Consider the following 25,990-nt stretch of genomic DNA (forward strand, 5'->3'; position numbering starts at 1 on the left):
ATTAAATAAACAAAATCAAAATACATTAAATAAAATATTCTAAAAATATAAACTAAAATATCTTCTAAATAACTCTTGAACTCTTCATATCACGAACATTTGAATCACGTATCATTCTCCTCCTCTTCAAAAAGATGCGTCCTCGAATCTTGTAGGTGGAAAAAAATAATATATAAAAAGGACAATAATTATAAGGAAGATAATTTCATTTTTTTTTATTTTTTTCTTCTTTTTTTGTTTTTTTTTTTTTCACTTTATGCTTCTTCTTTTTTTTTTTTTACAATAATGAAACGCAAACGAAAACAAGAACACAAGAACAAAAAGAAAGACGCGACAAACACTGGACTCTTTTTTTTATGATAAAAGAAGAACAAATATAGATTAATAAGAATTAATCTAATACCTGAGCTCTGATACCAAATGATACGAAAATAAAAAAATAAACAAGAAAATAAGGATTCAAATTGAATAAAAAGATACATTGAAATTAAAATAGAAACAAAAAAGATAAGTTGAAATTGAGTACAAAGAGAATCACTCTACTTTCTACCCAATTTCTTGACGCAACAAGAAAGGGACTCCTCAACCTAACTTGTCAACGCCATAATTTGAAAATTGAATCGAAGGGACTCCTCAACCTTCTACTCAATTTCCCGATGTAACAAGAGAGGGACTCCTCAACCTCAATTGTCCACACCATGGTTTCATCACGAAACCAAAAAAGGGGTTTTGAAACCTCTAAAAATTCTATTCTATGACTACAATAGCTAAGGAGGTATTTATAACCTCTTATTAGGTTAAAACAAAGAAAACCTAAAGCCCATAAACATAAGGCCCAATCTAGTAATTAAATAAACAAAATCAAAATATATTAAATAAAATATTCTAAAAATATAAACTAAAATATCTTCTAAATAACTCTTGAACTCTTCATATCACGAACATTTGAATCACGTATCACAGTTATTTTATTAAATGAAAAAATTGGGTTAGTCCTCAAAAGGACAACAGAATTGAAGAGGTGGCACTCGCCAAAACAAACAATTCATTGACTAAAGAGTACTGAAAAAAACTTAAAAAAAAGGAATTAAAATTAAGAATTAGCAGAAGGTAACTCCGCAAAACTCGTCTCTGGCTCTAATGACAGCTTGAGCAGTCTCCAAACTTAAGGAGTTTTTGTCTTTAAACACCTTTAGGTTTTGAGTTATCCAAATTTGTCAGAGGGTTATTGTAGCGAGACATTTCCTATGAATATCACTATTGCCTGAACCCATATTCTTCATATTCAAGACCACGATTTCTACAACTCAGTCATAATTTTCAGGTATATTAGCAATTCCAATTTTTGACCATACTTGAGTTGAGTGTTGGCATGTAATTAAACAGTGCAAAACAATTTCTTCCTCAATTTGACATTTGGGGCAATTTGATGGGGTTGTGGGGATTCTAACTTGCAGATTCTTTTTTACAAAGAAAAATTTTTGGAAGGTACTCCTAAGCTGGATGGAAGAATTGGAAGTTAATCTGATAACCGGTATTTACTGAGTAAGAGCATTTTTTTTCCTTCCCCCATATAAGCTTATCTTGTTCACCAATCACCAGTTCTAGGAGTTTGCAAGATGTTTTGAGCTACTGTATCTGTGAAAGTGTCATGTGTCATTAGGAAGCATTAGCTGATTGACCCATGTTAGGTTATTATTTAAAATATTCATCGATTCTCTCTGAATTCTGTCTTTATTGTTTCTCCAGACATTCTCATAGATACGGACCTGAGTACCTTGTCCAATTTGCCATTCCAAACCTTTTTCGAGCACATTTCTGCCTTCAAGAATGTTCTTCCAAGCCGAAGAGGAGTTCTGACCAATCTGAGCATTCATGAAAGGAGAATAGAAAAAGTACTTGGCCTTGTAAACTCGGTGCAGCAAAGAATTAGTTTTCTTTAGTATCCTCCAACTTTGCTTTTCCAACATTGCCAAATTAAAGGCTTCTAAGTCCTTGAAACACAATCCTTCCTAATTTTTATTTCTCCACACAGTGTCCCACTTAATCTATTGAAGCTTTCTTTCGTTCACCCTCTGACCCCACCAGAACTGTATCATTTTTCTTTGTATGTTGTCTATGAGTGACTCTGGCAGTTTGAAGCAGCTTAGGGTATATATAGACACAACAGAACCCACAGCCTTAATAAGAACTTTTCTACTACTAGCCGATAACAATGATCGCTTCCATTGATTAAGTTTCTTGGTTACCTTAACTTCAATATAGTTAAAGATAGTGTTTTTTTATCTGTTCACAACTGCAGGGAGGCCTAGATATTTATCCTGTGAACCAACATGTGAAACTTGCAAAATCTCAGCAATCTCATTCCTCAGCTCCTCAGGCGTGTTCTGACTAAAGAAAATCGAAGATTTGTTCAGGTTAGTAACTTGACCACTAATCTCACTATACTTAGGGGTGGCAGGAGTACCCGAACCCGCGGGTACCCGACCCGCCCCTACCCGGTTGGGGCGGGTTATTACCCACCCCGGGTGCGGGGCAAGTTTTGTCGGGGCGAGGCGGGGTCGGGGCTAAGGTGAACCCGCCCCTAGCCGCCCTGGAGTATATTATATATATTATTAAATATAAAAATATATAAAAAAATTTTATAGTTGTCCTAGGATTTTTGTTTCACTTTCACTCTTCAGAACAAAGAGGGAGAGAGGAATGTCTCTACCCACACGGACGAAGAACCTTTTCACTTTTTCTTTATTAATAACTGTTAGCACCGAAAATAGAAAAGCTAACTTAACAAATAAGAAAAACAAACTAATGTGGTCAATTAACATATAGTATTCAAATCAGTTTATAATTTAAAAGGTCAATGGGATAGTATTCTAATTTGGCTTCTAATCAAAACCGTAGTTTAGAAAAAAGTAATTTGTAGAAAAACATGGCCAAGGTGACAGTGAAAAAATGAGTAATCCAAGTGAAATATAGAGTCTTTCTTAAGGCGACATGATTTTTTCATTGATTGAGAATCAAAGAAAAAATTTATTTCAACAAATCATGTGCTTATTTGATAGTTATCTTGTGCTTATTATCTCTTGGCAGAAATTCATTATTTCTTGTACAATCATATTTTCATTCTAGAATAATCCAAATTATTATTGACAAATCATGTGCTTATGAATTATTATTGACAAATCATGTGCTTATGAATAATAATCTTAAATCACTCCCTAATCATGCTTATAAATTATTATTGACAAATGAGTCTTAATAATTATTCGTTCTAATAATTTAAAGTCTTATACTATAATTTATATGCTTTGTTTAATCTTTTACAGAAGTGTGGTGTGTTATTATTTGTTTCAACTTTGTAAAGAAGACTAATATGCTGTTTATTGTCATTATATATTACTTGAATTATTTTTGTTTGTTTGTATTTTTATTTTGTTTAATTCTACTAAGTATTTTTAATTTTGTTTAATTGTTATCACTTTTGATTTTCAGGTTTAAATTTTGATTTGCAAATTTTTAATAATGATGATGTAGAAAGTGATAAAAAATAAGGATTGAAGAGTATTTTATATCTAATATTGTAAATTCTTTATTATATTGTTGAATTTGTAGTGATCTAACAGTAATTTATTTTTTAATTTCAAGTTATTTGAACTAATGACATTGTATGAATTTTATGTTTGTATTTTAATTTATCTATGAATTTTAAGTGTTTGTTTTAATTTATATATAAATATGTAAAAATTAAAATAATATTAAATTTTTATAGGGCGGGTAGGGGTGGGACGAGGACCCGCAGGAGCGGGTTAGGGTACTGTAATTTACTACCCGCGGGTAGTGATGAGGCGGGTAGTACCTGAGTAAAAGGACAGCGGGGCGGGGTCGGGTAGGGCAAAAATCCGCCCCTACCCACCCCACTGCCACCCCTAACTATACTCCTGAAGTAGTCGAAGTATATTTTGACATGTTTGAGCGTTGGTTTTTCTAAATAGAATAGAATTATCTGTAAAAAATAAGTGACTAATGGTAGGACACCATCAGTTTAACCATAAACCTGAAAACTCATGTCTCTGTTCACTCTTGTGGAGCAGATGAGATAATCCCTCTACACAAATGAGAAATAGATAGGGAGAAAAGGGGTCTCCCTGCCGAAGACCCCTAGTAGGCTTGAAAAATCCGTGGGAGAACCCATCCACAAGAACTGAGTAGGAAATCGTAGTCACACACTCCTGCATCCAGTCAATCCACTTCTGAAAAAATCCCATCCTCTTGAGCATTTCCCAAACAAAATTTCACTCAACTCGGTCATAGGCTTTACTCATATCCAACTTCAATGTCATATCAAAATCACCTTGCCTCTTGTTCTTCAAATAGTGCATAAATTCATGGGCTATAAGTATATTATTACTGATCAATCTACCCTTAATAAACGCACTTTGATTCATACTGATGATTTTATCCATACAAAACTACATTCTATGTGCCAGAAGCTTTGAAATTACCTTATAAAATACCGTACTCAGACTAATAGGTCGAATCTGAGTCATAGAATCAACACATGTAATCTTCGGTATTAAACAAATTTGTGTGTGGTTCAGGGAGCGAAGCATTTTACCTCCAGAGAAAAAGCTAGCACATGCTTGAAAGACTTCATTCTTGATAACCTCCCAATAGAATTGGAAAAATCTTGCTGTGAACCCATCCTCACCTGGCGCTGAGAAAAGATTGACAGAGAAAATAACTTTTTTAACCTCTTCCTCCGTGATGGGTCTAGTGAGTATGCGGTTCATTTTATCATCTACCTTCCTTTCCAAACCTTCTAGAGCATCTTCGGGGTTTTTAGGATTTGAAGTAGAAAAGACCTTCTTAAAAAAGGATTCAGCTACCTCTCCAATACCTTCCACATCAGTTCGGTACAGTCCGTTCTCGTCCTTCAGTTTCTCTAATCTGTCTATTTCGAGCATGAAACTTTGCATGGAAGAACTTCGTATTTTGGTCACCCACCGTAACTATTTCACGCGAGACTTTTCTTGTTTAATTTATTTTTAATATTTATTTTATATTATTGATTGATTTTTATGTACACTTAATATTATTGTATTAGTTAATATTTTGAGTTAATATTTTATTTTTAGAAAATTACTAGAAAACTAGTATAATTTATTATTTTTGGCCAATAATTTTATTCATTAATTTAATTATTTTAGTCTAATAATCAAATAGAGAAAATATAAAAAAGCAACGCATATATTAAACAACACGAACAACAAATTAAAAAAATATAAAATTAATTTTAAAAATAAAATTTTAATTAATTAAATATTTTTATGTTTTAAAATTTGAGATTTAAAATTAGGATCCCTAAAGACATTTACGCTATATACGATTCCTATCATTCCACCCTAATAACATTTCTGACCTCCATCACGCAGCCTCCACAATGCCCCACCAGTCCATATCTACATTTCACGTCATCATCAAAGGCAACTTTGACGCGAGATGCTTGTCCGTTCGAAAGTATCACTGCTCTGCGATATCTGTGCAGCGGCAACCATTGCTGTTTCATGATCCCGTACTTTCGCTCCCGTACTCTTATTATTCAAGAATTATTATTATAATTTGAAATTTAAGATGGTCCTCCTCGATAAAGTGAATTGAGTTTTTCTAAAACAAAAAATTTTAATAAATAAAAATACTATTTACATATTAAAATCAATCGGTTATAAAAAAAAATCATAGTTGTCAGAACTGAACCGGTGATCGAACCGGTCAGGCACTCAGGCTACTAGGTCATTGGGTTACTGGTTCAACCGGTGGGTCACTGGTTGAACCGGTTAACCCAGTCCCACTAAGTAAAACGTATAAAATAGCTAAAAACTTAAAAATTAACAGTTAAAAAACATATCTCCAATAATATTTTAATAAACATTAAGTCTCAAATCCTAAAAATAAGTAGTAATACGAAAATAAACATAAAATTTGTTAGTACTATTAGTCTATTGCATGAACAACTCAATTTAACACAATGAAAATAACAATTCATGGATTATATCCAAGGAGTAACTTCAAAGTGTGGATATCTTTCTTCATCTGACAAATCTGGAGCTACATCTTGATTGGTTTCATTCTGATTTGCATTTTCTGCAGAAGTATTATTAACTTCACCATCATCTCGATCATCTTTCAGATTCAATTCATCTAGCATTTCAATAATGTTTCACAAATCATAATCAATAATAAGGCAAAACATTTGGTTAAAGCATTACAAAATCATCCCTAACAAAAGCATACCCAAATCATCTAAAGCTGATTGAAGAGACATATTTGCAAGATCATTCCGTAAAGCATCAACTTCTTCAGGAGTTAAAAATGGTTGTGAATCTTCCATTATCCATTCTGAATGATCCTCAAATGCATCAAGACAAATTGGATCATAACTTTGCTTTCTCATTCGGTTCCTATATTATCAATTAACTTGATTATTCTTATTATGACTAAAAATTTAAAATAATGCCTTCAAGAAAGAATAATAAAAAGTACCTTTGTTGTAGCCTTAAGTTGTAATGAACATAAACAAGATCATTAAGCTTTTGATGCTCTAACCGATTCCTTTTCTTTGAGTGAATGTGTTCGAAAATGCTCCAGTTACGCTCACAACCTGAAGAACTACAAGTTTGGCTCAAAACACGAATCGCTAACTTTTACAAGTTTGGTGCTCGACATCCATAAGATTCCCACCATTGATCTTAACAGAAAAAGAAAATAATCACAATCATAAAAATCAAATCTTAAACATATCACAATCATAAAAGACTAATTTTAATAAAAAATTTACCAGGCATCACTGTGCTTTGCTCATGTATTGCAGACTGTCTTCCAAAATCTCCTTCAGCATTCTTAAAGATTATCTTCTCACTTGTCAATTTAGTATTCAAATCAGCATCACCGTAAGCATATCTCTCAATCACATCTAGTAGGCCAGAAATTGTTTCTTTGTGCTTGTCAAATTCTGCAGAATTAAATCAAAAAGCTGGATTTAACCAATAACCAGCAGCATGAAGGTTTCTTTTAAGTTGTGAATCCCAACGTGAATCTAAAATCTTCAATTAAGGTTCAACAACCCTCTTTCTTTTTTGAAACCTCTTTACCATATCTTCCCTAGCCTTATACATAGCTTGATAAAGGAAACCCATTGCAGCTCTATCTTCACTATCCACAATACGCAATACATGAACAAGTGACTCCGTAAGCTTAACAATATCAGTGCATTGATTCCAAAATTTAGAATCTAAGACTTGATCCACAAACTTTTTAGCTTTGGCTTCTTTAGAGTAAGTTGAACTTGTCCATTCTCTAGATGTCACCATAGCTCTCAATCCATCCTTTTGAGCCAAAATACTTTGCAAAGCAATGAAATTAGTGGCGAATCGAGTTGGAGCTGGACGAAGTATTTTTCGGCCGCTTGTGAATTGTCTCATCAAGTACAACGGATGGCAGTGATTATAGATATACTTCGTAATCATTGAAGCTTGTGACACAGTTTCAGTCACTTCCACGAACTTCCCAATATCCTGCAACATCAGATTAATACAATGTGCCACACAAGGAGACCAATACAATCTAGGAAACTCCGATTCCAACAACCTTTCAGCAGCAACGTAATTTGCAGCATTATCCGTCACTACATGTACAACATTTTCAGGACCAACAAATAACACAACATCCCTAAGCAACTTAAACAAAGCCTCAGCAGTTTTCGAGATATGAGAAGCATCAACTGACTTTAGGAAAATAGTTCCTTTAGGGCAATAAACCAAGAAATTAATTAAAGTACGCCTACAACGATCAGTCCATCCATCAGCCATGATAGTACATCCAATTTGTTTCCAAATCACACGATAACCTTCAATCATCTTCTTTACATCTTCAACCAATTTACTCAACAAATATCCACGAACTCTTTGGTAATTTGGCCCTTTATACCCTGCACCCATGTTTGCAATAGCATCGATCATCGGCTGATAATAAGCTGAATTAACCGCATTGAATGGCACAAAAGCATCCATCATCCATCTTGTAATAGCAATATCACACTTCTCCACAATTTCTTTGCTTTGGAGAACACTTTTAATACTTGGTTGAGCTCCAGGTGTTGCTGCAGGTGGAAAAAAGGATTGTAATCCCTTGAGTTGTTTTCCAACTCCCTTTCTAGAGCTAGGTGCTGGAATTCTTGATGCTTGTTGTTGTCGCATCTCATTACGTTCAATCTCATCAAATTCACTTTCAACGTCATCACAAGCACCATAACTTTCTGCATATTCTTCTTGAGTTTTCCTTTTCTTGGTTCGAAGATCTTCAATGTTTTGATTGAATTGGTGTCTCACCACAGCTGGCACCTTTCGACATGCCTCAATATCTCCGCCTTTTCCAGCCAAATGATGCTTAACCCGGTTAATTCCTCCATCCCTAATAGGCTTCTCGCAATAAATACATACCTGGACCCTGGAGGGATGGAGGGACGAGCAGAGAAGAGGGAGACCGGAGGTGGCGACTGGCGACTGGCGATTGACGACTGACGACCAGTGGACCAGGAGTCAGTAGGCGACGAGGAGGCGACTTGAATGTTGAATCTTCGATGGACCGTGGACGTGCTTCTTGGTGGTGGTGAGTGGCGCATTGCTCTAGTTGCGGTGGTGAGGTGTGGTGAGTAGCAGACTCTCTATCTCTCAGCTGTCAGCTCTCATGGAGTCATGGTGCCATGGTGGTTTCTCATGGCCAAACCATTTGGGAAGGGAAAGTGGGAAACAAGGGATGGAGGGAATGAGACGGATGGAGGCTAGGGTTACACTTTCAACAGCAGCTTTTGTTTTTTTTTTTTAATTAAGAAACGACGTCGTTTCCAGCGCAGAAAAAAATAAAAAAAAAGTTCGAACCGGTCCGGGTTAAATAAAACCTGTCGGTTCACCGGTTCTAATCAAACCTGACCGGTTCAATTCGGGTCATTCTGGTTCGATTTCTTGTTCGGTTAGATGCCTCACCCGGACCGGTTATGACACCGGTTCGCCAGTTTTTCGGTCCGACCAGCCGGGTCGGTCCGGTTCTCAGAACAACAACAACAAAGCCTTGTCTCACTAAGTGGGGTCGGCTACATGAATCAAACGACGCCATTATGCTCTGTCATGTATCATATCTACAGAGAGACCGTTTACATGTAGATCTCGTTTGACCACCTCATGGATGGTCTTCTTAGGTCTTTCTCTGCCTTTCGCCCTTTGTCCATCTTCCATCTCATCCACCCTCCTGACTGGATGTTCTATCGGTCTTCTTCTCACATGTCCAAACCACCTGAGACGCGATTCAACCATCTTTTCCACAATGGGTGCTACTCCAACTCTCTCTCTTATATCTTCATTCCTTATTTTATCCAATCGTGTATGACCACTCATCCATCTCAACATCTTCATCTTTGCCACACTCAGCTTATGTTCGTGCTCCCCTTTAGCCGCCCAACACTCCGTACCATACAACATAGCCGGTCTTATAGCGGTGCGATAGAATTTACCTTTAAGTTTTAAAGGCACTTTTTGGTCGCATATAAAACCAGATGCACTCCGCCATTTTGACCAACCTGCTTGGATCCTATAATTTACATCCTATTCAATCTCTCCATTATCCTGTATGATGCACCCAAGATACTTAAAACTTTTAACTTTTCGTAGGATGTTTTCTCCAATCTTCACCTCTATATTGGGGTTTTCCCTTCTCAGACTTAACTTACATTCCATATATTCCGTCTTGCTACGGCTTATGCGCAAACCATACACTTTTAGAGCTTCTCTCCATAACTCCAACTTCTTATTTAGGTCTTCCCTTGACTCTCCCATAAGGACGATATCATCGGCAAAAAGCATGCACCATAGCACAGACTCTGAGAACACTGAAAAAAATATTAAAATTAATCACTAAAATTAATTATTATATATTTATATATAAATACATGTATTTTTAATTTATTTTTTATATTTTAATATTTTTATCTTAGTAGTTAATTTTAATGACTATATTAATATTAATATACACCTCGTATTTAATAAAATGATAATATAAAGATTTATCAATCACTCTTTACCAAAATAATAAAACTTAACGTATGATAAAAATTATAAATTAAATGATAATTAATCTCTTGACATCCCTGATCCCAGAACTTGACACCATCCAATTAATAGCAATATGGAAGAGAAGAGAAAAGACAAAATTAAAAGAAGACGATAAACTAGGACAATGTAACGAAGGATAAGAAATAAGATATTGAGCCGTACACAGTATCACAGGGTGAGAACTGAGAAGTTAAAATCTTTTACACACAGCTTTTACACAAAAAAATGCTGAAACATAAAAGTAACTTGTGGTTGGTACATGTCCTACACTCCAACTTTGGAGAATAAAACCAATAGAGACCTCTCACTCGCAGCTGTGTCCTGCAACTTTGACCTGCTTTGCCAGCTTTAACGAATCGTATACTATATATATACGAATGCGATACGTGTATATATTATCATTGTTATTTAAGTACGTATAAAGGGCGAAGATATATTAAATCTGTAAAATACTATTTTGGTCTATAAAATTTGGTCAAATTTTAATTTAATTTTTAATATCTTAAATATTTTATTTTTATTTTAAAAAATTTTAAATAAGTTTAATATATTGTTCTATTATTAAATTGACATAAATAATTAACAGAGTGAATATCATGAATTATTAGTTAAGTCATAAATTTAAAATTTTTTTATTTTTATGTGTTAAAAAAATATAAATAAAATATTATTATAATATTTATTTTTGTTTTTTTTTTTATAAAATCCGAATCCTAGCAATTAATAATCAACTTTTAAAAATCAAAAGAAAAGTTTTTTGCATTGATGATTGTTAGCTAGTAAATCGATTTTACTTACATATTGAAATAAAAAATTATTGGTTTTACAATATATTAATTGTTGGTGTCAAATGTAATAACAGAATAATATTAAACTCGTTTAAAACCTTTTTACACTAAAATAAAACATTAAAATATTAAAGATTCAATTAAAATTTGTCCAAAAGTTTGGAACTAAAATAATCCTCCACTCTATATTAATATTTGTAAACCTAAATCGGTGTTTGATTAAGTAAAACTAGTTTAAATATAAAGGTAGAGAATATGAGAAGTATAAAATAAAAAAAAATCCACAGATCAATTTATTATTATTGTAGATAGAGATGAATGTACGTGTATTATTGTGAAGACAAGAGTTCTATCACAATTTGAAATTTTTTGAGTAATATATGATAATAATATTTATTTATTTCTATTAATTATTGAATTTGTCTCTATAATATTTTTTTACTCAATTTTTAGTATTTAATAGTCAATTTAAGAATTTTATATTAGATACTTATTAAAATAATTAATTTTTAATTTAAATGAAATGATGTTTTTTTTCTTAGAAATCGACTCGAAAGATTATTAATCTTTTTTTATATTAGCTTTAATTTTTTCCGTAACAATTTTATTAATTAAAAGAATTTTCTCAACTATAAATATCAATAAGAGTTGGCTTCTAATTGTATGAGAAGTAAATTTTTAAATAATTGTTTATTAATATGTATATAAAAGAGAGATATTTTAATTGTATTGTTAAGAAAAAAATTACTCAATTTTTTTAAAATATGAAACCTAAATAATAAATTATAAATTATATGTTATTATATGAAGACTAATTATATTTACAATAACAAAATATAATTATAATAATAATCATGTTCTATGTACATAAAAAATAATGACCTGTATAAAATATATATTAAAATATAAAATATACATTAAAAATAAATTAAACAATATATATATATATTTATACACAAATATATAATAATTAATAAATAATTTATTAACTGATTTTTATGTGCATATAATATTTTTATTAACAAAATTATTATTATATTATATATATATATTGCTTTTACCGTCAACATTTTTTAAATTCGTCATTAATTATAGATTCAGTAATTAGTACAAAAATGTTGCGAAACATCTATTTAAGTGTTCAAATACCTTCTTTCTATAAATTTTATTTGTTCGGAGTAAACTCGTAAATAATCACAATCTCGAGTATAATTACAATGAAATTTATTCATGACAAACAAGCATGAAAAACTCTCTTTTATTTTTAGAGGAACTCTTAGGGTCAATAATTTTAAATATTTTTGTCATTATTTAATTAATATAAATATTAAATTATTTTTGACAATTAAATTTTATTAATTTATGTATGTAAATTCTAAAAAATATAAATACAAACAGTATTGATTTATGTATGTAAATTCTAATAAATATAAATTATATGCTTTTAAATTTTAATATTTACTGATTCGGTAATATTGATATAAGAAAAAGTGATCAGCCATTGAACGAACTTACGAACACATTCAGAAAAATGTAAAATAAAAAGATGCATCATGAAAAACTTTCCCACAAGAGGGAATTGTTTTAATGCTTTACCTGGATTTTTTAATTCTTTGTTTTTTGGGATATGAAAAAGTACTTGAAAATGGTTGATCCGTTAATTTTTCTTTTGTAATGAAACAGGGCCGAAGCCCAAACTATATTCCGGTAGAACCGACTTGTCTGTGTGTTGCTTGGCGGGTTGAACCCAACCCGAGTCTCTGTGTTTGGGCGACGACCAAGAACAAAAAACTAGAAAGCTAAGTAATTTTGATTTTTATACAAACTATATATATATGGAGATGTTAGAATCAAAGTTATTTTGGTTTATTATTGGTATTACATAGATTTAGCAATTTGATGGGTAGAAAGAAGTTATATAGGTTATGGTATTGGGATTAATCCTAAGTATATAATATATATAAGACGATTAGCAATAGGTCAAGCGTGAGTCAAAGGTTCTTCCATTGATGTGTCGGCGAGGTGTACCAATTTCACAAGCGTTGACTCTTGAAGCAAACCGTAGTGAGCATAGCGACTCCCCCATTGAACTCTGCTCTGGAGATATGTTCACAAACATCAATGTCTTTGAGTCTCCACCTAGGCATGGCTGTCACAATCATTGTATTCAAATATGTTATTCATGAATTTGGTATTCACCATCAAGGGGTTTAAAAATTACATATATTTAGTGTCTTAACAACCAATCAAACTACATGTATTTTATATACATCAGTGTCTATATATATGTGTGTGTGTCTTCAAATATAAAGAAACACAGGCTTAGAGAACACAAGATAGAACTAGAAAAGTACCTGAAGTAGATATGTAAGCTTTGAGTTCCTGAATGGAATATGGTCATCCTTCTTGGCCAAGGCAAATATAACATCACTTAATGATGATAGACTTTTATTGATTGCCTAATTACAATTGAAAAAACAAAAATTACAATTACCATCATTTGAAACAACTAGATAAATAAAAGCTGAAGTATATGGAAAAAGATGGTAGGGGGAAGAAAGGCTTTACATACTTGAGTTTCTTTCAATCGGTCCCCGGTCGATCCACTCTTTGAAAGACGCTCGCTCCCGGCAAGATCAATAAGATTCAGGATTCCTTGTACTTGTTGGTCAGTGCTCTATCACAATCAGGTGAATGTCAGTGTTTAAGACTGGAATATGAATCAAGGTTCAGATTACTATAAGAGAAGCATCATACCTCGTTAACACCGTATATTCGAAGCGTGAACACAAAATGACTCCTTGAAGATTGTTCATTCATCTGTGTTTTCCCCACAGATCTAAAAGGAAACAAAAGAAATATAGAAATAGTTATCGATTCTGTTTTGCCAATGTTACAAGGAGTGGTTAAGTAAAAGGAGTGAAGATCATTGTAAAACATGGCTATGAAATGGGAGAAGGAACCTTATGAACTAATTACCTGCTATTTGCAGCTTGGTTCAAAAGAAAAGCAACCTCTTTTACACTTTGAACATCCACCACTGTAAGATCAGAGACATGTGTGTTTTTGTTTGCATCATGTTTGATTGCATATTGCTTTCCACTTCCAGGAGTACCATTTTCTACTCGAGCTGCATCCGATGACTTGTTTGTAGATAACAGATCGCGAATCGTTTCATTGTATATTTCCAACATTGATACCTATAAAAGAGTTTCGAAATAAAAACTTAGACATCAAGCATAAGTGAAGAAACTGAAAAGAAAATACTGAATTAGTATATTTCATATATAACCTGAAGTTCATATTTCCAGCCTTGGGCTTGCAGAGCCTGTCTTGTTTGGAAAATTTGTTCTAGCGAGCGAGGTATCAAGCCCTTTTCCTCAGGCTGTCCAGGCCTGCCCATCATTGTATAGGTTTTTCCCGACCCGGTTTGACCATAGGCAAAAATGCAAACCTGGAAAAGTATATGTTCATTGATCATACTCCAAAGAATCAACAGTTCTAATTGCTAAAGTTGTATGCATCCAAGCAAGAACACAGAAATTACCTTATAACCATCAAGAGCACTTTGCACCAGCTGTGAAATTTCAATAAAAACTTCCTCTTGTGATGCATCAGGTGCGAAAACTCTATCGAATGTAAAAGAATGCTTTTGGCCTAATTAAGAAAAGAAGCAACATATATAACACAACTAAATGATAACTAAAATAACTAAACAAAGCATGCAAGAATAAGAAGAGAAACAACTTCGATGACAGCACCACGAGCCATACCACTTTGAGTAAGTTCAATGCCTCGACCAGCAGCTTCCATGGATGTGGGATAAGATATAATCTTTCCTTCTGTGCTACAACCTTCATCCGGTAACAAAGGACGAACTCTACAGAAGACGCGGATATTCCCTTTAAGTTCCTGTTAAAATGAAGTGGAGGGATTAAAATTTAATAAGGTAAAGTCTGGACTTTAGACTTTCTTATTATTGTTTTGGCCAAGTAAATTACCAAAATAGTATTGTGTAACGATTTCCGCAGCTTCTCCCCTTCTATAACTTTATATTCTGCATCGGCCAAGCGTCTTTGTAACTCATTTACAAGTTTTTGTTGGCCTTCAAATTCTATTCTTGTCTCAATTGCAGATATATCAGAAACCTGATAAGGAGAAGAAAAAGAACATCATATCATAAGTCTGAAACTTTTACCATGTTCATTGAAAACTATGCCTCATTACCTGCAGTTTCTTCTCTGCAGTTTCTAGCTGCTCTTGTAATGCCTTTATCTTGCTATCTTGCAAGGCACATTTCGCCTGCACAGGAAAATCAAACACCTCATGGCTATATAGCAGCTCCGAGTTGTGATATTTATGAAAACAAAAATAGGATATAAAACCGACCTCCAGTTCACTTGCTTTTATAGTCAAGTTCCCCAGTTCAGAGCCTGACTTCTCTGAAGAATCTTTGAATTTTGCTAATTCAGTAGTCAAAGTTTGCACTTGAGATAACTGGCGGTCACGATCGTCTCTTACCTGTTGCAATTCTCCTCGAAGAGTTGTAACTTCAATAGTCAAAGCATCCTTCTGTTTTGTAGTCTCTTCTTGAGAAGACTAAAAAGAAAAAATGGAACTGAATAAGGTACAGATTGCATGTTAAGTGAAACAATTATCAAGAATTTCATGAAAGATACTAATAACGAATCTAGAATCCACATTACTTATGGTTAAGATTTAGAAAAACAGCACAAACTTGCACAAAATAATTATGACATAACTTCTCTTTAGAGACAAAAAAAACTCCCACATTTGATCATATGTTGCTAAGTTATGCATGTAGTAATGGTTGGGAATGTGCATGCTCACAACGAGGAACAAAAAGGCAGGACCAACAATGAGCATATGGTCCGGTCAATCAAAAACATAAAAGATATTTCAAAATCTATCATAGCCAAGCTATTATAGAAGTATCATGTGCATCTAAACTACAATGGATACATCTTAAGGTTCTTCCTTAGAATCTGTTTCATCAATAAAAGTTACACTTTGCACATTTCTGTGCTTATGAAAAGAGTTGTTTCCATGTTGGTATTGGTTAAGAATCCATGGATTTCTGTTTTACCTACTTGAGTTCTGCATTGAAATAATTCACACACCAAAAGAAAACTCACCATAGACAAAGTAAGTTGGCCCTTTAACATTGTGAGGCTCTCCACTACAGTAGCCTTCTCTTTCTCTACACGCTTAAGTTCTTCTTCAGCTGTAGAAAGCTCTGAGTGAAGCTTTCCATTGTACTGCTGTAAGCTTGTTATGTAATCTTGTAACCGCTTATACATCTCATTGAGTGATGATATCTGCAGAACTCCATTGATGAAGACATTTAGTTACACAAATAATTCTTGACATCTCTAGGAATAATTCATAAGAATTGAAGTTCTTAGTTGATTGTGATTGTAATTTTACTTTACCTTCTGATTTGAGCTTTCGAGCTCTCGCTGAGCTCGGCTGAGGTCTTCTGTTAGTGCAGTCTGAGACCTCTCAAGGTTAATCCGAGCCTCTTTCTCTTGAACAAGAGATTCCGTTGCCGCCTTGGGTTTACAAAGAGAATAAAAAGTATAAGTTTGAGATTGAAAAATGTCCCTTGCAAGTTTTCATAATACAATTCACTCTTGAAATTCCACTGAGATGAAAAATCTAACTTACTGATCTTTCTGTTTCTTCCTTTATTAACTTTTCTTGCAAAGAAGTGCAATTCCTTCTCATTTCCACAATAATTGAATTCAGTTCTTCCTCCTTGATTTTGAGCAGCAACTCTGTAATTAAATGAATCTAACCACTTAAGTACACAACTTAGTGAGGATTTTTCAAAAGAAGGAAAAATGGAAGAAAATTGAAACACAATCTTTACCTATCTCCATGCATTTTTGCTGGGCTAATTCCAATGAACTCTTCAATTTTTCTTGCTCTAATGAGTAGCTTATCTCAAGGTCTTGGAACCATCTTATGCAAACCTTAAGCCTCTTTATATAATCTGCCATGTTTTCACATCTTTCCTAAAAATTCCCAAATTTAGTGTTAATACACGATGATGGTTACCAAAACAACTAAGAATCTTGGTTCCATCTTTGGTCTCAAACTCAAATAATTAACCAAAACAAGCATTGAGCTTAAAACAACAAGATCTTAACTAACCTTATAATTGAATCTGTCTTTCCTTTTGGACTTTTCATTTAGCAAGGCTTCAACATCCTCTCTAGTGAACTCTATAACACCATAATCTGACCCAGCATTGCTAGGTGGATCACTACTAGGGCCATGTTGTTGATCATGTCCACCATTTACAACTGCAAAAGCTGGCCTTGCTCTTCCATTAATAGGAGTCCCCACCATTTTTCTTGAACCCTTTTCAGCTCTACTAGCTTCTCTTGGTCTTTGTCTACGAGGATTTCATCACCCACAAACTAAACAAAACCACAACAAACAAAAAAGATCACATTTTTAACAACCCTGCTCTGTTTCAAAGTTTCAACTTAGAGTGAGGAAATGAGAACTATCCATGAATGAAACTAAGCTGAAAATGGAAAATAAAACATGGGAAATGAAGAAAGATTGTACCTTTGGTAAGAGCTTTGAAAGGGGTAGGAGTTTCTAGTACATGGTGACCCTTTTGAAGGTCCCTAACCACTGAACTTCTTCATATGCACAATGAAGGAGAGAGAAAGAGTGTGAGAGAGACACTACTAAGACTAGTACTGTGGGGTCATGGATTGTGTTGGAAGCTAACAAAATATATCAAAGCCGTTGCTTTTAGCAAGTAGAGATTGATAGATGATAGATGATGTTCCAAGAAGAAGAAGAAGAAGAAGAAGAAGAAAAAAGAAGGAGAGAGAGAGAGAGAGGGAACAGTACTTGCTTAAGATGAAGGGAAAGAGGTGAAAAAAATGGAAAAAGGTGAAGACTTTTTTCTTCTAATTTCCTTTTAAAAATTTTTTTAATGAGTTCAAAATCTTGGTCCCTGAGCTTCCAATAGATTATACAGATCTGTGTTGTGTTGTGGTTTGTGTTTTGGTACTGTGTGTCAGTTGGGATCTTAGTTTAAGATGAATAGATAGATTTTGATTTTACTGCCCTTCAAAAAATTTTGAACTTGTGTGGTGGTGGTATTCACGTGTATGATTCGGTCTCCCATGCATTTCATTTATTTCATAATAATGTTTTTGTATTTATAATCATAATGTTCCATATTCATATTTATATATGTGTATGTTTTAGTAATTGTATGAGTCTAGTTAAGAGTTATATGGGGTGCCTTGATACTTTATAGTATTACAAATTTTTTTTTTTTTTTGTGAGTCAAAAACACATAACACATTTTCTATCTATTTTATGAGCTTGTAAAATCTTTTTATTTTAGTGTTTTATATAGTTTATAAGGGTGTGTTGGTTATTATTGAAAAGTAAAAATGTAATTGAACTTTTTATGCATAAACTCTATAAAAAAAATGTTCATGAAATTTATTTATATTCTTACCTTATTTTTATAATAACCAAACATACATTAAAAAATATATATAAATAAATAAAAATATAGTAGTTATAAATGTTTATAAAATATACATATTAAACATATATTTTACAAACAATGACAAACACAAACAAATTAACTCATTTGTTTTTTCTATTGGATTAGATATGACATGGTTTATATTTTTAAATATTTATATTGAAAAAAAGGTGAGCATTGAATGATATAAATCAAGTTAATGGATCTCTTATCTTATAAACTCCTCACTCTTCTCTATTTTTTTTGATATGAGACTAACTTCAACACTACTCACACTTGCAACACTAACTAACAGTAAATATAGTGAATTTAGTTTATAATGTATATTTTTTTTAGTTAGTCATAAATAAAGCTTACTCAAAAGCGAGCTCTAGGTGCGTTTCAAACCAACCCTAAGGAGGGATAAATTGAGCTAAGCCATGTAACCTATTTATTGATGGAATTGACTATGTAATAGACATGGGGCGACGAAAATAATGTGAAAATGATGGTTTGGTGCATTATTGACTATTGTTATTATATGCTTCGATAATAAGAAATGAACCTTTAATTTATATCTGTGGAAATGGAATGAATATATATCACCAAAGGCCAAGGTGCTTCCCTACATTGTCTTTTTATCTTTTACATGGTTTGATGTAATAATTATTTATCGAACAATTTTATACCACCAACAAAATTTATTATTTTTTATTATTATTTGACCAATAATAATATTTTATATTAAATTTTAAATCTTAAATTTTAAATTTTAATAATATAAAAATAAAATATTAATGCAAAATATTAACTAATATTAATAAAAAATATTCATCATCTAATGTTTTTCTATTTACTTATTTTACAAAAATAGCTAAGTTATGTTCTAGAGTTATTTCAATATTTATTTGAGATGTAATTTTTTGTTTTTTTATAGTATTTTTTATCAATGACTAATTTATCGCAGATTCGAATTTTATTTAAGAATTTGCTATTAGTCAATAAATTACTATATGTATAAGAAAGAATTCGAATTTTCAACACTTATTTAAATAGATTAATAAACTAACTATTAGATTAATTCAAATTAGTTATTTTGAGTGTAATTTTAGCTAGAAAGATAATAATGATACATAATATAAAGTGCTATTAATATGAAGTTCATACCGAAAAAGAAAAGAAAAGAAAAAAAAAAACAAAAAAGTTGTATATCAATAAAACAAGTAAAAGTTATTGAAAATGAACAGTGGTTAATTAGTGCAATAAGATTATTGCTATTATTTGAGAATAAATAAGACATTAAATATGTTGAAAACATGGCCTTATTATTATTATTATATCTAGTCACATATCTTTGTACCCATTAAAGGGGGGCTAGGAGCCATTTTCTTAGGTAAAATGACACATACAGTAGTTCGATCCAAAAATTAATTGTTTCCCCCGCCCAAATCTGCAGGAACAACAGAACATTTCCCATTGCTATGGTGACATACATTGTACAGAATAAATAAAACAAGGCCACTTTAATGTTCTTTAACTATAAACATAGCAATAAATAATTATAAAAAATAAGTTCCTCACACTGTTGAAGTACCAGGATCCAACACAATTTGCCCTAATTCCATAACATTTGTTTTTTCTTTTTTTTTTAATTATGGGTATTTTTTTATATTAGATGTTCTAATAATAATGTTCAAATATCAAATATTTTACAAAGATTATGAATATGTATAAAAAATTAATTTTTTGTTAGTTAATATTAATCAATATTTTACATAAAATTATTTTTTGTTTTTTATTCTTTTTATAGAATATGTCGACCCCACTTAGTGGAACAAGGTTTTATTATTATTTTTGTATTCTTTTATAGGATATAAAATTTAGGATTCAAGGTATAGAATTAAAAGTTTAAAATTTAAAAAATTAGCTGATATTGAAAAATAATATTTACTTGCTAATTTAACTAAACAATTTTCTCAGTTATTGTAACTCATTTAATACCATTTTTTTCTCACTCAAAACTAAAGTTCAAGATTATTATTTAAAAAAAAAAAAAAGAATTGTTATACTTCAGTTCTCATCATGTGTTTCCGATTCCAAAACTTTGCCAAACTGCATGGAAATCTAAAAACAATTACTTAGTAATTAAAATATTCTGTTGCGTCAGATGTGAGTTAAGAATATAATTTTCTCTTTCATCAGGTTCCCCCAGAAATATTTTTAACAAACCCAACTTTTCTATATGCCAATTGCCAACTTTAGCACAATAATGGAAAATCAAAAAGTGAAATAAAGCATGCACATAATAATAGCATTAGCAATTAGCCAATTTAGCATGGCATCATGATCAATAAGGTAGTAGTTGGTGGTGGTTCCATTCAGTTCTTGTTGGTACTCAGCTTCATTCCTTGTCCTTTTCCTATGACCCTTACCCTTTCTTTTTCTTTCTTTCTCTCTCTCCCTTATTCTTCAAATAATGCTTCATGCCTTCATGGAATTGACTTATAGTCCTCCATAATTCCATATGGCACAAATTAAAATAATAAAAACATTTTGTCCTGTGCGTGCTGAATTAAAATTACTTACATTAATAGTAATCAAACAAATTAAGTATATATATAAAAAAAGTTAACTATTAAATTAGTCGTTTGTATAAAGAACTAAATATTAAATATATATTTAAAAAATAATTTTAGAAAGTAAATTTTAATAAAAAAATTTAAAATTATTATTAGAAAAATAAAATCTTTTCAACTTTAAAATTTGATATTTTTTGTCAAGTAAATTAAAAAAATATATATTGTGAATGATCATATTTTTTTGAAAACTAAAAAAATTTAAAGATTAAATTTTATTCCAAATTCTTGTGTATTTTTTAAATATTTATTCAAATGTTACCACAAAAATTTAGATTTATTTGATAAACTGTTTGTTAAATATAAAAGTTCTTTTATTACTTACAAAAGTATATTTATTAAATTTTTTTGTCGTATTTTTAAATTATTTAAGAATTATTTTATCAATAATAATTTTCAAGAACTTTTTTATCAACGACCAAATCTTTCGAATATCAAATAAATAATTAACTTTAAAAAATATTTATATTTATACAAAATTATGTGATAATTAATTTTTACATGTGCATAGCATTTTTGAATAACAATAATATTGTAGTGCACATCATTTTCCATGTATATGTTAAGAAGAATAAAGATCAAAGGTTCTCTTTTTTGTGTCACAATCTTCCTCTATCTGGATGTTCGGATCTTGCCCTTTGGTCTATCTAGCTAGTGTCGGCAAAAGTTTTAATGGGATAAAATAATTAAGATTATAAATCATATTCCATTAGCTAGGCCTATGAATTGCACAATCAAAGTACGTATATATGTGTTACATTTTATTTATTGCGTGGCAACTATTGTTCAAGAAATTCTTGTATGTACAGAAAATAAGACACTGATATTGATTACACGCCATATTAGTTTCGCAATAGTTAGGAAGATACAATTCTACGAAATTTAATGAGTAATTCAAGCAAGGCTTATAGTATAACTATAATTTGTATTTTATCCTTGTAACATTTTGTTATGCACGTTTTAGCTCTTATGCTTTCGAAATAGGCCAATCAATCTTCTAGAGAATGATTCGAGTTTTAACAAAAATATTAAGAAGCTAATTAATACTTTTTTCTTATATTTATTTTGCTTGAGTCGACACTAATTGACTTCTTTTTTTCTTCCACTAATTAACAATTTTTTTCCTAATTTCTTATCCGTTACTTTTAATAATAAAAATGAAAGATGTAATATTATATATATATATATAATATTACTAGCAAGAAAGTGTTGTAGTGTATCTATTTTTAACTGAAAAATAATGTAGTAATAAGCTAGTAGCAACATGAGTAATTTGCTTTGCTAGATTGTTAATTAAGCAATGCTGATCTGTTCTTGTTGCTTAAGTTTATGAAATATATAGAGACTAGAGAGGTTTAATTCTCAAAACAATACTACCAAATTACCAATATCTTTAGTTAGGTGTAAGGAATAATAACTGCAAGGCTATGGTTTGGTAAGTATATTGAGTATACCTTTGCTCATCCACCTAATAAAACTTTCCATATTGACATTGTAATTTATCATTTGGATCCATAATATACAATGGCCTTAGGCTAAAAATTTTCCATATATAGCATTAATTATTTTCTTCATTTCTTGTTTGTGACTTGTTGACTTTATTATATAAAAAAAAAGTTGGTTTAGCCTAACTACTTATTTAAACCTACCCAATGTAGAGTGAGACAAAAGTGAGTTAGGCTAATTAAATATGGTAACAAAGTACATAAATTTGGTTGCACTATTGCAGGCCTGGGAACAGGTGTAGCAGATTAGTGGATGCTCCAAATGTCATGTATGAGAATTAGTCTGTGGTTTAGTGTCTGGTTTTTTGTTCGCTTCTTTTTGGCCTTCAAAACTTTTGGGGAAAAAAAGTTTAAGTAAAATTAAATTGATCTAAAAACGTATAGGTAGCAATAATCAAAGCGGGGATGTAGCTCAGATGGTAGAGCGCTCGCTTAGCATGCGTGAGGTACGGGGATCGATACCCCGCATCTCCATTTCTATTTTCTAATTCTAATGGTGTTATTGTTTTTTCACCTTCCTCTTTGTTACTTACTTAGTCACCTTTAGACAGTTGAGTAGTCTCAGTCATGAGTGACAAGTCTACAATTCTACAAATGGTGATTACAAATTTAATGTGCCAAACGAAACAAACATTTAATTAATGCCACTCACTTCTTTGGGGTGAAATTTGCGTCTACAACAGATACTATCATTGTTGCTTCATGAATCCTATAATTAACCTGTTTATTCGGCTCTTATCATTCATAATATTAATAAGGCTGTTGAATGTTCATTTTCCTTTTGACTCTGGTGGGAGTGGCTATGCTACTATGCAAGTCCATTATTTATGCCACACCCTCTTCCTTTTTTCACCATTACATGATATTAGACACATAAAATTAATGTCTTATTAATATACAAGTATTATTGTTTTGATAATAATCTTCCATGCATGCACTCTGCTTCTTGTAACATTTTTTAAATCAATTTACTCGAATATAATGTAATAATATAAAAATTACGGTTTAGTAAGCAAATGTCATGAGTCTCACCTAACAATAACTATTTTCAACAACCTCTTGATTCAGACATGAATGTATGTTGAATATAAATTTGCTTCTTGTTCTTCTGAAAATTGGAGATTGGTCATGGCTTCATATACATTATACAATATATTATTATCTTCTAAATTGTTTTATTGAGATTACTCTCCCATCAGAGCAAAGTAATATGAACAGCAGCAACATTTTCAGAAGATATAAAGTAGTGCATCTTATATACACTACAATTTTATCTTTATTCCCTTCCTTCTGTGTATATTTTTATATTTTACATCATTAGAATAAGCTTGCTGATATAGTAACATTAGATTGAAGTATGAGAGTTATAATAACAAGTTTGTTAAATGTCAAAATGTAAGTATCAATTTTGCATAAAAAGTTGTTACTACTAGGATTGTAAACAAACTCTAGTAGCATTGAAACTTTGGTTTTAGGCCACATCAGCAATGGTACCCCTTTTGGTCTTTGGGATTTGTATCTCTAAGAAAACGTCATTGTATAAGTGAGCTTCAATGTTCTTGAAATCAGCATCATCTGGAATCTCAAGCCTTCTTACAAATCCATGATCCCACCAATGGCCACACCTCCAGTCATGTGATGATGATGATGATGACGACTTTGATGATGATTCTCTTTGCTTCCATGGTCCACTAATCTCCACAACTTTTCCATTATCAACATGCACTTGAATGTTGTTACTTTTCCCTGCTCCTGTTTTTCAGAAATCACTTGTGTCACAGAAATTCTTAATAAAGTAGTAATAACTAAACTAGGCCTTATCATTCATAAACCATTGTTCTTGTTCTTGTAAATTATTAATCTCCCCTGATATTAGACAATATTGTGTAACACATCTCTATTTGTGAAAGTATATGCTAATCTCCTCTAAGATTAAGTGATATGATGAAATTTAACTTAATCTGATTTTACATAATATGTTGAAACTCGGTATTCACCCTCTAAGTTCAATTCATTTACATGATGGAGCTGTTTCATAAGGTTTTAGGTTCCGTTTCATACTATGTTCCACACATGTTCAATTTGAAAAGTAATCAAACTCTTTAGATCGTCATTGTCATGAATCCGCTCATCCCAAAAGCTTAAGCCAAGCAAGAGCTTTTTTTTTGGTTTGCTTGATTTTTCCATAGGCCTTTTCTTTTCTTTTTTTTATTTGTCTTATGCTATTTTTTCATTTTTAGGATTTATAAAGGATCTAATTCTAGACTTTTCGGACATAGAGTTTTGATACCATGTCATAAAACACTCATCTCGAAAGTTTAAGCTGATAGGAAGAAGCAACATAAATGGTTATATCTCTAACAATCATCAACCGAATTATTTTTAAATTTTAAGTAAACTCAAAGAGGGCATGATTCTTTTGTGTTACCTGGTATTTCAGCCTTTACTATGTATCCATCATCTGTCTCAGACCAATCAACAGAGGTTTGATTGTTGCTCCTAAGATGAGACAACAACACATCTGACTCAAACTCCCAAAGAGGAAATGCATCAGAAGGATCAAAGAATTTCCCAAACAACATAGGACTGAATAATGATCCATCACCAAAAACCTTATGCACTGTTGGATTAGCCTGGCTGAAGAATCTTTTGAAAACCTCTTCTCCCAATGATTTGCACCATTTATGTGGTGTTTGATCTTCTGTTTGAACCTCAATTTGCCTCTTGGAACTAGCCATTGAAAAGAAAAAGAAAAAAAAAAAGAATAATGAGCTATGAGGAAGCTCTTTGATGAAGAGAGAGGTTTTTGTGGCATTTTCTTCTCTTATAGTGTCAATCAAGCTATCTAATTAAAATAATTTAAAAAAAAAGGAACAAATTCCTTTGGCATATTTGGAGGGCTGTAAAGCTAAAAAAGAGAATATTTTTCTTTTTCTTCTTTTTTTTTCTAGATCTTTCTTCCTTTCTAAAGAGAAATTGCAATTTGGTTGTATAGCACCATTGAAGATATGGAAAAAATGGAAAAGGATACTAATCAAGTCAATATCTTTTGACAAAAGATGGATTCTGTAGCAGAATTGGAGAATCCTTAGTTATGAAAAAGTTATGGCTTGATTATTATGTATATTATAGTTAGTTATTTAGTTATTACTACTACAATTATAGTCAAATTTTTTTATACTAGTTATTTATGTACTTACTTGCTGACCAATCAGAACTTAGTATGTGCTTGAATTTGGCGTTGCCTTTGCCAAAATCTCATGATGAAATTGAAAGCAGAATTAGGGTTTTAGGGTCAAAATAGACATTAGTTGGGATTAATTAGGAAAACAACCAAACAAAAAGTTGCAACGTTTGAAAAAGTGGATTGCAA

General features: G+C 31.7%; 3 protein-coding genes and 1 non-coding gene across 4 annotated transcripts; 1 reads left to right on the forward strand and 3 right to left on the reverse strand.

Annotated features, from left to right (window-relative positions):
* Positions 1-6,046: 6,046 nt before the first annotated feature.
* Positions 6,047-8,677, reverse strand: LOC112769643 (uncharacterized). Its single transcript, XM_025814130.2, has 6 exons — positions 8,496-8,677; positions 7,190-8,280; positions 6,836-7,009; positions 6,541-6,658; positions 6,292-6,458; positions 6,047-6,198 (listed from the first exon to the last, which is right to left on the reverse strand). Exons 1-6 carry the CDS (start codon positions 8,675-8,677, stop codon positions 6,047-6,049), a joined length of 1,884 nt encoding a protein of 627 aa, XP_025669915.2.
* A 4,071-nt stretch (positions 8,678-12,748) lies between these two features.
* On the reverse strand, positions 12,749-18,107 carry LOC112771454 (kinesin-like protein KIN-14N). The gene is made up of 17 exons (XM_025816209.3): positions 17,549-18,107; positions 17,126-17,394; positions 16,842-16,986; positions 16,637-16,746; positions 16,402-16,521; positions 16,105-16,287; positions 15,338-15,547; positions 15,176-15,250; positions 14,950-15,096; positions 14,722-14,860; positions 14,496-14,605; positions 14,241-14,402; positions 13,928-14,148; positions 13,706-13,787; positions 13,521-13,625; positions 13,303-13,407; positions 12,749-13,097 (listed from the first exon to the last, which is right to left on the reverse strand). Exons 2-17 carry the CDS (start codon positions 17,321-17,323, stop codon positions 12,918-12,920), a joined length of 2,292 nt encoding a protein of 763 aa, XP_025671994.1. The 5' UTR covers positions 17,324-17,394; positions 17,549-18,107; the 3' UTR covers positions 12,749-12,917.
* Positions 18,108-23,018: 4,911 nt separating this feature from the next.
* Positions 23,019-23,091, forward strand: TRNAA-AGC (transfer RNA alanine (anticodon AGC)). Its single transcript has one exon. It is a non-coding gene; the product is annotated as a tRNA-Ala (tRNA).
* Positions 23,092-23,843: 752 nt separating this feature from the next.
* Positions 23,844-25,450, reverse strand: LOC112772677 (21.7 kDa class VI heat shock protein). Its single transcript, XM_025817646.2, has 2 exons — positions 25,046-25,450; positions 23,844-24,369 (listed from the first exon to the last, which is right to left on the reverse strand). Exons 1-2 carry the CDS (start codon positions 25,353-25,355, stop codon positions 24,089-24,091), a joined length of 591 nt encoding a protein of 196 aa, XP_025673431.1. The 5' UTR covers positions 25,356-25,450; the 3' UTR covers positions 23,844-24,088.
* Between the last annotated feature and the right edge of the window lie 540 nt (positions 25,451-25,990).

Source organism: Arachis hypogaea, chromosome 18, assembly GCF_003086295.3.
Source record: "Arachis hypogaea cultivar Tifrunner chromosome 18, arahy.Tifrunner.gnm2.J5K5, whole genome shotgun sequence".
Classification (NCBI taxonomy): domain Eukaryota; kingdom Viridiplantae; phylum Streptophyta; class Magnoliopsida; order Fabales; family Fabaceae; genus Arachis; species Arachis hypogaea.

Coding starts and splice junctions, on each gene's coding strand:
- LOC112769643 (XM_025814130.2), bottom strand. CDS start 8,677: ATGCGCCACTCACCACCACCAAGAAGCACGTCCACGGTCCATCGAAGA. Junction 7,010..7,189: donor TGAAGATAGAGCTGCAATGG/GTTTCCTTTATC, acceptor TTAATTCTGCAG/AATTTGACAAGCACAAAGAA. Junction 6,459..6,540: donor AACTTAAGGCTACAACAAAG/GTACTTTTTATT, acceptor TTGATAATATAG/GAACCGAATGAGAAAGCAAA.
- LOC112771454 (XM_025816209.3), bottom strand. CDS start 17,323: ATGGTGGGGACTCCTATTAATGGAAGAGCAAGGCCAGCTTTTGCAGTT. Junction 16,522..16,636: donor AGGAAGAAACAGAAAGATCA/GTAAGTTAGATT, acceptor TGTAAACCCAAG/GCGGCAACGGAATCTCTTGT. Junction 14,149..14,240: donor GCTGGAAATATGAACTTCAG/GTTATATATGAA, acceptor ACTCTTTTATAG/GTATCAATGTTGGAAATATA.
- LOC112772677 (XM_025817646.2), bottom strand. CDS start 25,355: ATGGCTAGTTCCAAGAGGCAAATTGAGGTTCAAACAGAAGATCAAACA. Junction 24,370..25,045: donor AGTAAAGGCTGAAATACCAG/GTAACACAAAAG, acceptor TCTGAAAAACAG/GAGCAGGGAAAAGTAACAAC.